Below are 18,992 nucleotides of genomic sequence, written 5' to 3'. Positions count from 1 at the left end.
ATTTCATGCTAGGTCTTCCTCTTTTTCTGCTGCCTTCAACTTTCCTAACATTATTGTCTTTTCTGGTAATTCCTGTTTTCTTACAGTGTGATCAGCTTACAGTAGACTCAGTTTAGTCATTTCCATTTCTGGGGGGAAGCAATAGATATATCTCTTAAAATTTATTATTGTGTTGTAGGAAATCTCTTTACAGAGCTTGTTCTTTTGGGGAGAAGCCTTAAGAAAATGTCCTGGTTTGAAGTATAGTAGGAATTCGAGGTCACAATAATACTAGTCCAAAGCTAATCTAAATTTTATACATTTTAGCAGCTCTAGAAAACATCAGTGACAATAGCAGACTTTTTCAGTGATCGTTCCTTCACAAGTGATTTGAGGTTTTTCCCCTCTATTATCATTCATCCTGTTTTCCAGAAAACTGTTACTTGTTTCAAGCTTTTGACTATCAGAAATTATTAAATTGTATTTGGTGAAAATTATAGTAATTTAAACGAAAAACAGTTTTTTACATACACTATGCCACTGAAAAATATTTCCCAACAAAATCTTAAATAGAATTACATTATAATTAAGGTAATTATTGTTTTTAATAGAATGCAATTAAGAAAATTATTGTTTTTAATAGAATGCAATTAAGAAAATATTCTGCTGTAAGAAATTCAGAATATATCTGTAGCTGTTAATTTGCAAAGTTTGTCCCAGAAAATATGAGAAGTTATTTCTGCAGTCTGCATCTCATTTTGTGACTTGACTCAAGTAGTACTTTTTCTGTTTCGAAGGTTTTTGGGGCCATACAAGTGGCACATTGGGAAATCTATTAGTTGTTCTCCTGCACTTTGTTAACAACAGAAGAACAACAGAAGAACATCTTTATTCAAATCTAGGCTCAGTGGGAAGAAAGTTTAACACTTCCTGGCTGTGTTATTTTCCCTATTTCACTGGTCCTTTCTGAAGCATCTGTTTACCCTGCAGGAGTCTTATAAAAATTGAGTGGGATCATACAGAAGAATTAATAACTCCTTCCATTGTCTCATGCCATGGTTCCAGTCTGAATCTCTCTCAGATTCATGGGTTCTGTTTCTAGTTTTTCAATGTCATGGTTGATTTGGCCTTAGGGATGAACAATGTCACACTGCAGCCCTCTTTAATGGCTACAATGGCCCAAATACCCCAGAAAAGAAATACTAGTCTTCCTGTGATGTCTTTTATGTTTGCTTTTCATAATTTTATTGTCACCATCTGTCATTTCAATTTTTATCCTGGACTTTTCCCCATTGTCAGAAATGTCCTTCACTGCATATTTCCCCATTCACTTGTTTATTCACCAGTCATTTCACTACACATTGCATGTATTATCATAGAAATCCATCTTATATCTCAAATATAGGTTCAAGCAGTCATATGCAATTTTCATGCTAAAAAGATCAATTAGCAGAACATCTTGCATCCAAATAAGCCAAGGCCAAACGGTTTTCATCTAAGCAGTGAGTCTTGATTTTAGTGCAGTTATTTGTAGAGTGTTTATGAGGAAGTGTGATGGAATCTGGGTTCTGATCCAATAACCAATAGAATTATTAGAGAATGTTCACTGGAAAGCTAGTGGCAGCTCCAATCCAAATTTAGTCTTCATGGCTTCTCCAAAAAACCTGGTGCTATGTAGGAAAAAATAAGTTCTCAGTTCAGCATATTATCGTAGCTGTGCTTTTATTTACAAATTTAGCTACTTAGTTACTCAGTATGGTACAAAAAAGTTTTGATTACATATTCTCTGTATTTCTGAATGGGGTAAAATATTGATAATTAAATATTAAAGATATTTATGACATGTTATACTGAAAAGCCACCAGCATATCTGGTAGTTGTCTCCTAATCAGTTGCACAAGTCACATCATATTGGCATGATAAACATGTGCACATCGTACATTTCTATACAACGGGTACAATACCATTATTTTTGACATTCAGGTGGATTCTATCTTGCACAAGTAGACGTTTGTGAAGAAGATTCAGGGTTTCCTAGATGCAGTGGTAGCTTGTGGGATGGTGTGCAAAGAATTTACCAGCCCGCATTACTGAGTGTCACTGAAGGGAATAAGGCAGCTGTATTAATGAGCATTTAATTTTTTTAAATATATGTGTAACATTTCCTACTTTCTAGTCTTCCAGTACAGAATTCCATTTTAGTGATATGTTACACATATTGGTTAGGAGGAATGTTTCCTGTAGGCTGTGCAGGTGAGTACCTATGCAATCACCATTTATGTCCCATGCAGATAAAAAGGTTTCCACTCATTGAGCAGGTGTGAGGGACCACCAGCAAGGGCAGCTCTCCCAGGTGGCCAGTGATCTTCCTCAATCCCAGGTGGGGTAGGGAAAGTGCACTCCACTGGGTGCTGCCAGCCTGACTAAGGGGAGGCATGCCCTGTGTGGTAGTTTTGTTGTTGAAATTGTGTGGTTTTTACCTTTTACCATGGACATTGAGAAGGGCTCTGCCCTTTTTTTCACGAAGTTTTTCCTTCAGCTTTGCTGATTATTTACCTCACATCAGACCTCCAACCCTGTGAGATGGTTTTCTTTGTGAGTTTTTTCTTTTCTACTATAGAGGTTCCTCTTTTGGTTCCAGTTGCATCTTTGGAAACTCCTGTGCCTCTCTTTCCCATGCCTCTCTCTTGAGGTCAGACTGGATAGGAGTTGTAGGCGGTCCTGTATGGAAAGCCTCTGGCTCCTTTGGGTGCTTCAGAGCAAGGAGATGAGAGAGTTCATGTGCCAGCCTCCAGCCCTGTATGGAAAGTCCCTGGCTCCTTTGGGTACTTCAGAGCAAGGGAAGCCTCCATTTCTGTCCCTCCTTGTGGGATTATCCAGGCTTTCTCTGACCTGAACTGCTTGGGACCCCCTCAGAGTGAGGATCCTATGGTGAAGAATGGTGTGAAATCATTAAAAAGCAATTTTTCTAAAAAGGCAGCCATCTCTTACAGCAGGCAATTGGCCATGACAGATAGCTTGGACTTCTGAGTTCTGTCAAGATCATATTGGCCTCCAGATACATAGCCTATGTTACCTTCCATCAGAACCACTCAGAACCAGCACCAAGGCTCTTTGGAGCTGATCTGCTCAGCACCAAGGTGCTGAGCCATTCACACCACGGCTCTTCTGAGCCATACTGGCACCAAGGCACTTTGGAGCTGAACCACTCAGTGCCATGGTTCTTTGGAGCTGAACTGCCAAGGATCGTTGTAACCACACCACTTGGGGACAAGGTTTATTGAAGCTGAGCCGTTAGGCGCCAAGGCTCGTTAGAGCCAGTCCACTCAGCACCTTGGTTTTTCGAAGCCGCTCCACTTGGTGCAATGGTTCTTCAAAGCCAAACCGATTGGCACCAAGGCTCTTCGGAGCCATTCTGTTGAGCACAAGGGCTCTTAAGAGCCAACCCACTCAGTGCCAAGGATCGTTGGAGTTAATCCACTTGGTGCCAAGAAATATTAGAACTGATTTCCTTGGCACCAAGAATCTCTCAGTGCCAAAGATCAGTTGGAACCGATTTACTCAACACCAAGGTTCATCAGAACCAATTGCTTGGTTCCAAGGGTTGCTGGGACCGATGATTTCAGCATCAAGATATCAGTTTGTTGGGTCAGGCTCTGATGGTGGGCCTTTTCACCTTCCAGATCTATCCTGAGGTCCCATGTTTTCACTCTCGGGTGATTGGCATCGCTTCTCAAACCACCTGGTCCAGATGGCCAAAACTCTGATCTTATCTGTCCAATCTGTCCCACATGGGCCACAATATGCCTGCATGCTATCTGATAATACTCTTACTGCATTGCTTATTGCCACATCTCTCTTGACCTTGTCAAGTTCTCCTTGGTCTAGACTTGTTAATGAGCTTTACTCCACTAACAAACTGGAGAGCCCATATAGGGTTCAGAAAAAAGGCTGCAAGTTCCTTTCCCACAGCCAGGCTCTATGATTGTGTCTACTATCCTGACCTGTAACTGAATTGCAAGCCAATCTCCCCCTCAGGAAGGAAACGGGGGTATATTGAGTTACTGTATATACTCGCATATAAGTCAAATTTTTCAGAACATTTTTTGTGCTGAAAAAGCCCCCCTTGACTTCTACGCGAGTCAGGTGTATGAAAAAAAATATTTCAGGGTTTTTACTTTGTCGGCTGCCAGGGGCGCAGTTTTTAGGCTAGCAGCACCAAAATTTCAGGGATTTTTCAAGAGACTCTCCTGATGATACCACCCAAGTTTGGTGAAGTTTGGTTCAGGGGGTCCAAAGTTATGGACCCCCAAAGGGGGTGCCCCATCCCCCATTGTATCCAATGGGAGCTAATAGTAGATGGGGCTACATTTTGAGGGTCCATAACTTTGGACCCCTTGAACCAAACTTCACCAAATCTGGGTGGTATCATCAGGTTAATCTCTTGCTACCAGCCAGGTTTGGTGATGTTTGGTTTAGGGTGTCCAAAGTTATGGACCCCCAAAGTGGGTGCCCCATCCCCTATTGTTTCCAATGGGAGCTAATAGTAGATGGGGCTACATTTTGAGGGTCCATGATTTTGGACCCCCTGAACAATTTCGCTGAAACCTGAATTCGAATATCATCAGGAGGGTCTCCTAAAGATACTCTGAAATGTTGGTTCTGCTAACATAAACATTCCTCCCCTGACCAAAAATCCAGTTTTGAAGGATTTTAACTCTTGTGTTTTAGCTTGGTTGCTGGTTGAGCTAAGGTTTTTGTACTTTTAAAGTTACTGTTGAGACCATATTATTTTTGTTGACCCATTTTTCCACTTACAGAGCTAGTTTACTGTTTTTCTTTGAAAGAAATATTCAAAAACATTTAACCTACTGATGCCTCCATTAATGTAATTTTATTGGTATCTATTTTTATTTTTGAAATTTACCAGTAGCTGCTGCATTTCTCACCCTCAACTTATACACGAGTCAGTAAGTTTTCCCAGTCTTTTGTGGTAAAATTAGGTGCCTAGACTTATATGCCTAGACTTATACACGAGTATATATGGTAGTTGATCGTAAGTTTTTATCTGTTTGCTCCCTTGGAAATGTTGCGGCTACCTTTATGGCAAAACATCGCTACCAAATTGCCTGGAATGACATGCCTCCTGTGTTGGCTGATTGTCAGATGATCCTAAGGATCTTGGCCAGGAGATTCCCTTTGAAATGATTCAGCTTCTGCAAGCAGCATGTTAGCAATGCTTGGCATACCTTTGGACAGGGTTGTCCCTGTCATAGCCTTTGGGTATCTCACCACATTCCTAAAATAACTAGCAGAAGTATTTTCCCTTGCCATTCCTTTAATAGCTGGCAGTATATGTGGCAGAATCAAAGCTGTCTTTTGTTCCTTCAACCCCATGCCAAACATTTACCAAAAGGGGGAGAAGTCAGCAATGTGTTCTCCTGGGAATCAGCCCAGGGGAATGACTTATGCCTCCTGACTACATGTTGGTTCCTTTTTTCATAGACTGTCCCAACTGGTGTCCTTTTGAGAAACCTGATTGATTGATTGATTGATTGATTGATTGATTGATTGATTGATTGATTGATTGATTGATTGATTGATTGATTGATTGATATTTTTGGCCCTTCCTATACTTAAAGGTCAGAGTTGGTCTGAAGGTAAAAATTATCCCATTATTTGGCCTTGAATCTAGTGCATGGTGATATTAAATATTTACAGTTCCTGCCATAAATAAAAATTGGGTTTATGCTAAATTAGGCACATTTACCTAAATGCAACCCTACTTCCTCATAGAAGCCAGTAGCTACATTGGAGAATGCAAGACGGTACTTTAGCTGTGTATGCTAATTCGAATAGTAAAGCACCTAGAAGTTACTTGTAGTATTTGATAACACATTTTTATGGTAGTTGTGGAAAATTGCCTCTATAAAGTGATTTCCTTATCTAACATTTATTGGATTTTAATTGATTTTTTCTTTTTTATCTTGCTTTCAGGTTTATTTATATTTGTATTCCACTGCGCAATGAAAGAAAATGTACAGAAACAGTGGAGGCGACATCTCTGCTGTGGTAGATTCAGGCTGGCGGACAACTCAGGTAAAATGTGAAAAACAGTCATGTAGTTATAATTCATGGTCTCAAATTATTGTTAAGATTTTTTTTTGCATTGTGGAAACTTCTTTGGGTAATATTGGAAAGTAAAAGATTGAGAATTCAAACAGTTCACTTATTATATTATATTATATTATATTATTATATATTGTATTATATTGCTTCTCATTGCTTTCAAATTTCATTTTCAAGACAAAATCCCAATGCCCAGCCATGAAATGATTACATAAGCATAAGCATAAGCATTTTTATTGTCATTGTGCATGCACAACGAAATTTACAGCAGCATCCCTCGATGCACACAATTTCAGACTCATACATCATACTCATACAATTTCATACAATACATCATACTCATATAATTTCAGACTCATACCCCATCCTCACTTTCCACTTTCTCCACCCATCCCTACACAGCCCCAAACACATCAACATGAAGCCGCTGAGTTTAGCATAGCCACAGCTCTAGAGTAGAAGCTGTCTCTAAGCCTCTTTGTCCTAGATTTGATAGTCCTGTATCGCCTACCAGATGGTAGCAGTTCAAAAAGAGAGTGTGCTGGATGAGACGGGCCCCTCAGAATATTTTGGGCTTTTTTTAGGCTTTGGGAATTATAGAGTTCTTCCAAGGAGGAGAGAGGGCAGCCAATAATCCTTTGTGCAGTAGCGATCACCCTTTGGAGCGCCTTCCTATCTGCCACTGTGCAACTGGAGAACCATACACAGATGCAGTAGGTTAAGACACTCTCTATAGCACAGCGGTAAAAGAACACCAGGAGTTTTCCCTCCAGTTGTTGCTTCCTTAAAAGTGGGAGAGAGGGCAGAAATTATTTCCTGTATCCATATGTAGCCACTAATCTTTTTGTGGTTCCATATTTTAATTAACTATAATTATTAGCTATTACGTTAACTTACATGATAGGGGCCCTGACATAGTCTGCTTGGCATGCAAAAGGTCCCAGATTCAGCCTCCAGCATCTGCAGTTAAAATGATCAGGTAGTAGGTGATGTGAAAAACTTCAGCCTGTGATCCTGGAGAGCCCCTGGAGAGCTAGTCTGTTATCCTTGATGGACCAATGATCAATCTGCTCTCAGTGTTCATGTATATAACTTTTATACCAACTACTCAAAAATGAACCAAATTGTTTTTATTTTTAATTTAATTTAATTAATTTAATTTTCAAATAACAGTGATATTATTTTGTATTAAAATTTGTTCCTCATTCTGGTACCTGGTTACCTCTTGCATAATTCACAGAAATCAGAGGAAGGAGGAGAATAAATAATCTAACTAAAATGGAAGTTTTCCTCTTCCTGCCTTTGAGTCTGATTTCATGGGTACTGGGTCCAGTGTGCACCAGTATGGGTAGAAAATCTTCCTTCTTCCCTATTTACTATGGTGCTAGCTGCTGGGCTAGTGAACTGGAGAACAGGAACTTTCTTCTCCTTGTTCCTTCCTAACAGATCAAATGTTTATTGTGTCACATCCAAGGGAAGTAAATGAGTGCTACTCACAGAGAAAATGGTTCTGAACACCTCTATGAGTCATGGAACTTTGTGGGGTATAATGGAGCAATCATTTGATTACCTGGAAGTCCTGCGTTATAAAGAAAGTACTGCAACTACTTTGTCCTAGATTCCTTGAAAAACAACCATGTGGTTTAAAATTATTCCCTCGTCCCATGGAGAGAAATTAGTGGTCATGAATTCAGCAGTGGAAAAATTCTATCACTGTAAGCCTGCCACTGTGCCCAAAATAAGAAACATCCATGTTTCAGTACTGGGGTAAAAAGAGATTTTCCTTTGACTTGTTTGAAGAGTTGTTGAATGACTTCTGCATGTTTGAATTTTGGTGAAGAAGAAAATGTAGCTTATGAGTCAGAGGTATGAAGGATCTTGGACATTTTTTAACAGTGGTCCTAGGATCCTTCAATATGCACTTGTGATATGGGAATGAAAACATAATTTGGCTGTATGGTTTTGTACAAAAATATTTGGTTAGAGTTTTCATATACTGAACATGAACTGTAAACTTTACCCCACATTTAACTTCAACATAAGCTTTTCTATTTATGTTGTGGGTTATTTTTCATAGTCCTTTGCCTCCTTGCAGTAAAGTTAATTTTGCCTTCAACACAATGTAGTCTTATATGAAACTATCCTAATTTTGCTGGTATGAGTAACAACAGAGAATGAAACATCCAAGACTGGATCTTGGGCATGCCCTGAAACATCATGAAGTACCATATATCACTCAAGAAGAAATTGCAATCCCCTGTTTAGTTATTAAACAAAGGAGACAGAAAGAGGCGCAGCATGAAAAATTGGTATATCCTCTTTTCTTGTGTTTGAAGCCTGAACCCAAATAGAGAATATTATTTTAAACTGACATGTAGCCAAACTGTTTCTGTTTTCACTTATGTTCAGATTGGAGCAAAACAGCAACTAACATCATTAAGAAGAGCTCAGACAATCTGGGAAAATCTTTGTCTTCCAGTTCCATTGGTTCTAACTCAACTTATCTAACCTCTAAATCTAAATCCACATCTAATACTTATCTTAAAAGAAACAGCCAATCTGGTAAGTAATTGTATTTACACGATATTTGTACAATGATGTTTCTACCTGTGATAATATGTTTTATATTATAAAATCACAGGATTTGAAAGAAAGGAAACTACAAGCAAATACAAATATAAAAAATGAAGAGAAAGTTTTTTTTTCAAACTGTTGGGTTGTGAAGAACATTATTCAGATTCATATACAGTATATTCCCTGAATAATATCATGCATAATAGCAGCAACAATGTATATTTTTATTTATAACCTTTTAGCAATTTTATTATGTCAGTCGGAAATTAATGTTGAATCTTACATTTATTTGAAACTCAAATCTGAATGTACCAATCTGGTATATACTAACCGAATATACCAATTTGAATTCGAATGCACCAACTGAGAATGTTGGTTTAGGGCAATTTGCTTTGGCTGTTTTAAAATTTACCCAATTCAAGTCAAAATAGTAAATAAATAAATAAAATTGTTCAAAAACCAAAATATGAAATAACAAAACAACACTTTAACAGCCACATCCAAAGGAAGGGGGCTGAAAGGGCCCATGGAAATGGTGCGTGACTGTGCCAGGACATTTGCCCTCCCCTGATCACTTACCCCAGCAGAGTGGGCAGATGCGCCAGCACATGCTTATATCACAGCTGTGCTACCACAAAGCAAGGAAGTCCAGGCCATGATGGGGCTGCACTGGCATCCTCCTCAGATGCCAGCATGGGGTGGTGGGGTTGATGCTAGCTGTCCCAGGGATGGGCTGATGTTAGTTCCCTCCCAGGGTTGATAGCTGGCTGCATGGCACACCAGCCTTTGGACATACAATGCCCTTTGGGTGGCATATGTTCTTTCTGTCCTATGGGACTTATCAGCAGCAGCAGTCTTCAGAGCTTTTCTCTGCTCCCCATGCCACTGAAAATGCCCTTTTGGAGGTGGCGAGGTGGAGCTGCATTGGCACCGCAGCCCACCACTGAGGAGTTTAGATAGGCTGTTAATTACTCAGTGGATTACAAACCAGCATTTAAACAGATGTGGTCCCCAGGGTAATTTAAAGTGAGGTAAATGTGTTAACTTCCAATTCAAGTGCATATTGTGTATTTGTGTGTGTGTGTGTAATATATTCCAGTTAAGTGTGTATATGAATGTGTAATAAATGTTAAAAATATTATTTCACTTCTGAAGAAATCTGATAATCAGATAAAATCAATGCTGAAATTTGCAAATATAAACAGCATTTTGAGTCAAGGTCTTCATTCCTAAAAGGGGAATAACTATGTACTCAGAAGGTACCAGGCTAAGTTTTGGGAATTGCCAACTGAAGTACTTTAGGCAGAAGCTGTTTGAAAAGACCCCTGTTTGTCTGACACAGTAATGAGCTAGAGGACCCAATCAGGCATTTACATAGTAGTGGCTTTGTGGACAATCAGACAATCACATAGGAATGATTCTATAGTGACAATCCAGTCAAACAGAATCACTCACTGTTCAGTACTTTTGTGTCATACATGGTATTTGTTATCTTTGAAAAATACTGTGAACATACATTTGGTTCATGGGGTGAAATATAAATGTAATAAATAAAATATTAAGAGAAGCTACTACACACTTGATCTTAGCCAAAAGGCCGAGAAGTGATTTTTAATAGAAGATAAAAGAGCCCTAAATTTCATGAATTTACAAAATATGTTCAAAGTCTTTGTTGTTTAATCATTGTGCTTTTTAAAAATGTTGGGCATTTTTAATAGGTTAAATAGTATTTTATTTCTAGAAGAAACACTGATTTTTCCTACCTCATGCCTTTTTAAATGGGAAATATTTTACAAAAAAATGAATCTTATATAATTTACAAATTGTAATCCAAAATTTCCCTAAAAATATTCTACTGCTACCTGATGTTTCCATTGCTGCCTTTCTTTATATAGTGGTTAAGTATGATACATTCCATGCTTTGAAATTAAAATCAATAGTTCACACATTTAACCAAATTTGTTTAAAATCGATCAATTAACCTGGCAGAAATATGTGTACTACCATGTATGTGCCTTCTTTCCTGTGAACAAGTAATTGTATGTAACAGACCTACAATTGTATGTAACTGTTATGTCTTCAGAAATCAGGAGTCGGAGGAACAAAACATGGTACTCCACCCCCCCCCCCCCCCCCCCCCCCCTCCCTTCCCCCCCCCTCCCCCCCCCTCCCCCCTCCTCCCCCCCCTTCCCCCCCCCCCCCCCCCCCCCTCCCCCCCCCCCCTCCCCTCCCCCCCCCCCCCACCTCCTCTCCCCCCGCCCCCCCCCCCCCCCCACCCCCACCCCCCCCCTCCCCCCCCACCCCCCCCTCCCCCCCCCCCCCCACCCCTCCCCCCCACTCCCCCCCACACACCCCCCCCACCCCCCCCCCCCCCCCACCCCCCCCCCCCCCCCCCCCCCCCCCCCCCCCCCCCCCCCACCCCCCCCCCCCCCCACCCCCCCCCCCCCCCACCCCCCCCCCCCCCCACCCCCCCCCCCCCCCACCCCCCCCCCCCCCCACCCCCCCCCCCCCCCACCCCCCCCCCCCCCCACCCCCCCCCCCCCCCACCCCCCCCCCCCCCCACCCCCCCCCCCCCCCACCCCCCCCCCCCCCCACCCCCCCCCCCCCCCACCCCCCCCCCCCCCCACCCCCCCCCCCCCCCACCCCCCCCCCCCCCCACCCCCCCCCCCCCCCACCCCCCCCCCCCCCCACCCCCCCCCCCCCCCACCCCCCCCCCCCCCCACCCCCCCCCCCCCCCACCCCCCCCCCCCCCCACCCCCCCCCCCCCCCACCCCCCCCCCCCCCCACCCCCCCCCCCCCCCACCCCCCCCCCCCCCCACCCCCCCCCCCCCCCACCCCCCCCCCCCCCCACCCCCCCCCCCCCCCACCCCCCCCCCCCCCCACCCCCCCCCCCCCCCACCCCCCCCCCCCCCCACCCCCCCCCCCCCCCACCCCCCCCCCCCCCCACCCCCCCCCCCCCCCACCCCCCCCCCCCCCCACCCCCCCCCCCCCCCACCCCCCCCCCCCCCCACCCCCCCCCCCCCCCACCCCCCCCCCCCCCCACCCCCCCCCCCCCCCACCCCCCCCCCCCCCCACCCCCCCCCCCCCCCACCCCCCCCCCCCCCCACCCCCCCCCCCCCCCACCCCCCCCCCCCCCCACCCCCCCCCCCCCCCACCCCCCCCCCCCCCCACCCCCCCCCCCCCCCACCCCCCCCCCCCCCCACCCCCCCCCCCCCCCACCCCCCCCCCCCCCCACCCCCCCCCCCCCCCACCCCCCCCCCCCCCCACCCCCCCCCCCCCCCACCCCCCCCCCCCCCCACCCCCCCCCCCCCCCACCCCCCCCCCCCCCCACCCCCCCCCCCCCCCACCCCCCCCCCCCCCCACCCCCCCCCCCCCCCACCCCCCCCCCCCCCCACCCCCCCCCCCCCCCACCCCCCCCCCCCCCCACCCCCCCCCCCCCCCACCCCCCCCCCCCCCCACCCCCCCCCCCCCCCACCCCCCCCCCCCCCCACCCCCCCCCCCCCCCACCCCCCCCCCCCCCCACCCCCCCCCCCCCCCACCCCCCCCCCCCCCCACCCCCCCCCCCCCCCACCCCCCCCCCCCCCCACCCCCCCCCCCCCCCACCCCCCCCCCCCCCCACCCCCCCCCCCCCCCACCCCCCCCCCCCCCCACCCCCCCCCCCCCCCACCCCCCCCCCCCCCCACCCCCCCCCCCCCCCACCCCCCCCCCCCCCCACCCCCCCCCCCCCCCACCCCCCCCCCCCCCCACCCCCCCCCCCCCCCACCCCCCCCCCCCCCCACCCCCCCCCCCCCCCACCCCCCCCCCCCCCCACCCCCCCCCCCCCCCACCCCCCCCCCCCCCCACCCCCCCCCCCCCCCACCCCCCCCCCCCCCCACCCCCCCCCCCCCCCACCCCCCCCCCCCCCCACCCCCCCCCCCCCCCACCCCCCCCCCCCCCCACCCCCCCCCCCCCCCACCCCCCCCCCCCCCCACCCCCCCCCCCCCCCACCCCCCCCCCCCCCCACCCCCCCCCCCCCCCACCCCCCCCCCCCCCCACCCCCCCCCCCCCCCACCCCCCCCCCCCCCCACCCCCCCCCCCCCCCACCCCCCCCCCCCCCCACCCCCCCCCCCCCCCACCCCCCCCCCCCCCCACCCCCCCCCCCCCCCACCCCCCCCCCCCCCCACCCCCCCCCCCCCCCACCCCCCCCCCCCCCCACCCCCCCCCCCCCCCACCCCCCCCCCCCCCCACCCCCCCCCCCCCCCACCCCCCCCCCCCCCCACCCCCCCCCCCCCCCACCCCCCCCCCCCCCCACCCCCCCCCCCCCCCACCCCCCCCCCCCCCCACCCCCCCCCCCCCCCACCCCCCCCCCCCCCCACCCCCCCCCCCCCCCACCCCCCCCCCCCCCCACCCCCCCCCCCCCCCACCCCCCCCCCCCCCCACCCCCCCCCCCCCCCACCCCCCCCCCCCCCCACCCCCCCCCCCCCCCACCCCCCCCCCCCCCCACCCCCCCCCCCCCCCACCCCCCCCCCCCCCCACCCCCCCCCCCCCCCACCCCCCCCCCCCCCCACCCCCCCCCCCCCCCACCCCCCCCCCCCCCCACCCCCCCCCCCCCCCACCCCCCCCCCCCCCCACCCCCCCCCCCCCCCACCCCCCCCCCCCCCCACCCCCCCCCCCCCCCACCCCCCCCCCCCCCCACCCCCCCCCCCCCCCACCCCCCCCCCCCCCCACCCCCCCCCCCCCCCACCCCCCCCCCCCCCCACCCCCCCCCCCCCCCACCCCCCCCCCCCCCCACCCCCCCCCCCCCCCACCCCCCCCCCCCCCCACCCCCCCCCCCCCCCACCCCCCCCCCCCCCCACCCCCCCCCCCCCCCACCCCCCCCCCCCCCCACCCCCCCCCCCCCCCACCCCCCCCCCCCCCCACCCCCCCCCCCCCCCACCCCCCCCCCCCCCCACCCCCCCCCCCCCCCACCCCCCCCCCCCCCCACCCCCCCCCCCCCCCACCCCCCCCCCCCCCCACCCCCCCCCCCCCCCACCCCCCCCCCCCCCCACCCCCCCCCCCCCCCACCCCCCCCCCCCCCCACCCCCCCCCCCCCCCACCCCCCCCCCCCCCCACCCCCCCCCCCCCCCACCCCCCCCCCCCCCCACCCCCCCCCCCCCCCACCCCCCCCCCCCCCCACCCCCCCCCCCCCCCACCCCCCCCCCCCCCCACCCCCCCCCCCCCCCACCCCCCCCCCCCCCCACCCCCCCCCCCCCCCACCCCCCCCCCCCCCCACCCCCCCCCCCCCCCACCCCCCCCCCCCCCCACCCCCCCCCCCCCCCACCCCCCCCCCCCCCCACCCCCCCCCCCCCCCACCCCCCCCCCCCCCCACCCCCCCCCCCCCCCACCCCCCCCCCCCCCCACCCCCCCCCCCCCCCACCCCCCCCCCCCCCCACCCCCCCCCCCCCCCACCCCCCCCCCCCCCCACCCCCCCCCCCCCCCACCCCCCCCCCCCCCCACCCCCCCCCCCCCCCACCCCCCCCCCCCCCCACCCCCCCCCCCCCCCACCCCCCCCCCCCCCCACCCCCCCCCCCCCCCACCCCCCCCCCCCCCCACCCCCCCCCCCCCCCACCCCCCCCCCCCCCCACCCCCCCCCCCCCCCACCCCCCCCCCCCCCCACCCCCCCCCCCCCCCACCCCCCCCCCCCCCCACCCCCCCCCCCCCCCACCCCCCCCCCCCCCCACCCCCCCCCCCCCCCACCCCCCCCCCCCCCCACCCCCCCCCCCCCCCACCCCCCCCCCCCCCCACCCCCCCCCCCCCCCACCCCCCCCCCCCCCCACCCCCCCCCCCCCCCACCCCCCCCCCCCCCCACCCCCCCCCCCCCCCACCCCCCCCCCCCCCCACCCCCCCCCCCCCCCACCCCCCCCCCCCCCCACCCCCCCCCCCCCCCACCCCCCCCCCCCCCCACCCCCCCCCCCCCCCACCCCCCCCCCCCCCCACCCCCCCCCCCCCCCACCCCCCCCCCCCCCCACCCCCCCCCCCCCCCACCCCCCCCCCCCCCCACCCCCCCCCCCCCCCACCCCCCCCCCCCCCCACCCCCCCCCCCCCCCACCCCCCCCCCCCCCCACCCCCCCCCCCCCCCACCCCCCCCCCCCCCCACCCCCCCCCCCCCCCACCCCCCCCCCCCCCCACCCCCCCCCCCCCCCACCCCCCCCCCCCCCCACCCCCCCCCCCCCCCACCCCCCCCCCCCCCCACCCCCCCCCCCCCCCACCCCCCCCCCCCCCCACCCCCCCCCCCCCCCACCCCCCCCCCCCCCCACCCCCCCCCCCCCCCACCCCCCCCCCCCCCCACCCCCCCCCCCCCCCACCCCCCCCCCCCCCCACCCCCCCCCCCCCCCACCCCCCCCCCCCCCCACCCCCCCCCCCCCCCACCCCCCCCCCCCCCCACCCCCCCCCCCCCCCACCCCCCCCCCCCCCCACCCCCCCCCCCCCCCACCCCCCCCCCCCCCCACCCCCCCCCCCCCCCACCCCCCCCCCCCCCCACCCCCCCCCCCCCCCACCCCCCCCCCCCCCCACCCCCCCCCCCCCCCACCCCCCCCCCCCCCCACCCCCCCCCCCCCCCACCCCCCCCCCCCCCCACCCCCCCCCCCCCCCACCCCCCCCCCCCCCCACCCCCCCCCCCCCCCACCCCCCCCCCCCCCCACCCCCCCCCCCCCCCACCCCCCCCCCCCCCCACCCCCCCCCCCCCCCACCCCCCCCCCCCCCCACCCCCCCCCCCCCCCACCCCCCCCCCCCCCCACCCCCCCCCCCCCCCACCCCCCCCCCCCCCCACCCCCCCCCCCCCCCACCCCCCCCCCCCCCCACCCCCCCCCCCCCCCACCCCCCCCCCCCCCCACCCCCCCCCCCCCCCACCCCCCCCCCCCCCCACCCCCCCCCCCCCCCACCCCCCCCCCCCCCCACCCCCCCCCCCCCCCACCCCCCCCCCCCCCCACCCCCCCCCCCCCCCACCCCCCCCCCCCCCCACCCCCCCCCCCCCCCACCCCCCCCCCCCCCCACCCCCCCCCCCCCCCACCCCCCCCCCCCCCCACCCCCCCCCCCCCCCACCCCCCCCCCCCCCCACCCCCCCCCCCCCCCACCCCCCCCCCCCCCCACCCCAATGTTCAGGAACTACAATTCCCATTAGCCTCTGTCAGCATGGCCAATTGGCCATGCTGACAGAGGCTAATGGGAATTGTAGTTCCTGAACATCTGGAGAGCCGCAGGTTCCCTACCCCTGAGCTAGACCTTAAAGACTAACAATGTTTATTTCAGCACGGGCATTCATAAGCTTTGGCTGGCAAAAGCTCAAGCAGTAATAAATGTTGCTGGCCTTTTGTTATATTCACATTGCCTTCAGTCAAACAAGATCACAAATCTCTTTCAGAAATGCACACATTTGATATAGTAAACCTCAGGTGTGAGATTTTCAAAATGCAGTGGATAAAAATTCAAGAAAAATTATGAAATATTTGAATGTTGGCCAGGGTCAGCAGACTGGTTGCCGTGAACTATTTGACATTTCCACCTGCTTAAAAAAAATCATTCTGATACGCTTAAGCATGCTTTTCTCTTTCTTCAATGAAACTAAAATTTTGCTCTGTGCAGCCTGCTTTTTCTTCACTTGCAGTTCAAAAGCAATTCCAGTTTTAAAATCTACTTTACCATAAATTGTTTTTTGTGAAACTTGCCTTTTATCTTTGTTTGCACTTGTACATTACAAGTTTTGGGGTAGAGCCTTTTGAGGGTGAGGTTTTCAGAGGGGAGGGAGATCATCATGGAGTCCACGCTCCAAATCAACCATTTTCTCCAGGGGAACTTGTCTCTGTAGTCAGAACATCATTTGTAATTCCAGGAGATCTCCAGGCCTAAACTTGAACTAGCAAATAAAAGTGAAATTGCTTTTTGAAATATACAGTGTCATTGTTTTTATGACTTAAATGATGGAATTCTGCTGAAGTAACATGCATTAAGGAAATAATATTTGTTAACTAAAGTCAGATTTACTTTTCGACATCCTCATAAACAGAGGTAATGTCCTTGATTGTGATTCTCATTGTTCAACACTTGACTGCCACCTAATGTCATACTAAGATCAGGCAGGCCATCCACGAGCTTAAATTCTGGCCTGCTACTTCTCTATGAATCATAATAATGCTGTCTGATGTACAAGAATGCAATCAGATTAAATTGTCTCTGCCCAATTTTAAGTGAAGATTATGATGATGCTGTAACAGTACTCAATTGGAAGTTCCATTGGTGTAACTGAAAATAAATCTTCCCCTGTAAGATCTGTCGGGGCAGTTCTCTGCTATAGATCAGAATGGGGATATAATTATGTCATGTCACAAAAGAATGTGAACAAGGTTGCATATTATGTGATAGCATTGGGGGTGCCATTTTGGGTGGCAGTTCTGCATCATCTTTAACATGAAGTTTCAGATGTGTACCTGCATCTGCTGAATTTGCCAGCTATTTCCATGGAGTTACAAAAAAACTGGAAATACACATTAAGCTTTTTCGGATGAGCAGTTTTATGCACACAACGAGGCTTGTGTATCAGAAAGTCAGTTGTTTGAAACTAAGCCATTTGAATGTTAGAATGTTGTTCACTGCACCAGTGCCACTTATTTTAGAGGGATTTAAGAATACCTAACATTCTTTTCATGGGTGTTTATAACTTATCTACCGTAAATGGAATAAGGAAGGTGGATATTGTCAGTCTCTACTGAAAACATCTTCTGGACCAACTCTCATTGCAATCTTTTACAATATAGAAAAAATTCAGTAGAGGACCGTCCCTCTCTTACACAGACATTCATGCTGGGTTGAAATCTGGAAGACATTTTGCAAATACTTTCATTAATTGACAAGACATTACAAATGTATTTGTGATGCAGCCACCTTCTTGACCTCCATTCAGAGATGTCACTGATTCTTGTCCTCACTTTGAACTTTGCTTAGCAGTACCGTCACATATCTGATTGGCTATGTGATAACACCACGGTGGCAGTTCAGAGAAAGAGCAAAAATATTTCCATCATTTTGAACATGCTTTGGAATTTTGATATATAGCCAGATATGGTACTATGAGGTTATTATATTCATAATGTGATCCCTTGTTGTTTGGGATCTCTATCACAGGAACAGAAGTTTTTTTTTTAAAAAAAAAGTACCAGAATAGCAGCTAAGAATGGGTGTAAGTATCCTGTGAAAAGCAGCAAGAAATTAAATATTGAGGGCAGAGATACTGGGAATATTTGAAATCCCATTAAATCTGCCAATTTTGCAAAAGTATACAATACACCACTATTAATGATGTTCAGACCATATGTTTGAATGTAATAAATATACAGAAAATGGAAAGAGGGGATGAGATTTAGCCAGTGACCAAAATGTACAGCTAGTTCATATGCATGTTGAACATGATTGTACTATGGAACATGTATTAAATAATCAATAAATTAAGGAGGTTAACAGTTCTATTTACTTTAGTGAGATCTGGTGGTGTTTCCAATAAATGAGCAAGTTAGCAGTAAAGAATTTTTAAAATGCCTAACTTCTGATTTCTTTTGTTTTTTTGTTAGACAATATTTTTCTTGACAAGCCTTCGTTAAAATATACCCAAGTGGATTCAGATCAGACGTCAATTATCCCTGTTCACCAGGTTATTGATAAAGTGAAGGGGTATTGCACTACTCGCTCAGACAACTTCTATAAAAATATTATGATGTCAGACACTTTGAGCCACAGCACAAAGTTCTGAGAATATTTGGAACAAGGAAATGCAACAGAAGCTGGTGAAGAACTTTGTGACTAAAATGAGGAAATAAATACCATGATCGTATTGTGTTTCAATTATTTATCATCATTTATTTGTCACTGTAAAGATTCTCCCATTTCTGCCATGTCACACTGTACATTAGTTAGATGTTAATTCCTTTGGTATCACTGTCATACATGGATTACTCATTTATGTCAATACAGCTATACTTGAACACACACCTCCATTGTGCTTTGAAACTCAAGGTTTTCAACTGTCAAATAAATGGAAATATGGTCTACATAATTTGAATTACGTAGAACATGAAGTAGTATATAATTGTTAACCTATGCACCTTTACACTCTTTACTTTGTATTCATTTATCACTGTGTAAAATTAATTGTATCCAGGTGTGCCAGTGAAACAATCTCCAGGTGTGCCAGTGAACTCAAGATACATTCACTGCTTCTTGTGAGTGTATCTGCATGTGCAGGATGCATCCTTTCAGCTGAAAAACCGAACAAGGTCTAATGAGAAGGGTGCAGAGAAGAGACT

The 18,992-nt window shown here is 52.7% G+C and overlaps 1 protein-coding gene and 1 pseudogene across 2 annotated transcripts in view; one reads left to right on the top strand and one right to left on the bottom strand.

The window, feature by feature from the left end:
- ADGRG6 (adhesion G protein-coupled receptor G6) overlaps nt 1-18,737 on the top strand; it is a 131,265-nt gene extending 112,528 nt beyond the window's left edge. For both annotated transcript variants that reach the window (XM_048489559.1, XM_048489551.1), the window contains 3 exons: nt 5,977-6,078; nt 8,518-8,670; nt 18,261-18,737. In XM_048489559.1, the coding sequence (XP_048345516.1) occupies nt 5,977-6,078; nt 8,518-8,670; nt 18,261-18,439 (434 nt within the window). In that variant the 3' untranslated portion in view covers nt 18,440-18,737. The remainder of the gene's footprint in view (nt 1-5,976; nt 6,079-8,517; nt 8,671-18,260) is intronic.
- On the bottom strand, nt 10,208-10,291 carry LOC125425554 (annotated as a pseudogene).
- Nucleotides 18,738-18,992: the final 255 nt, after the last annotated feature.

Source organism: Sphaerodactylus townsendi, linkage group LG01, assembly GCF_021028975.2.
Source record: "Sphaerodactylus townsendi isolate TG3544 linkage group LG01, MPM_Stown_v2.3, whole genome shotgun sequence".
NCBI lineage: Eukaryota > Metazoa > Chordata > Lepidosauria > Squamata > Sphaerodactylidae > Sphaerodactylus > Sphaerodactylus townsendi.
This window is presented reverse-complemented; position numbering and strand designations above follow the sequence as displayed.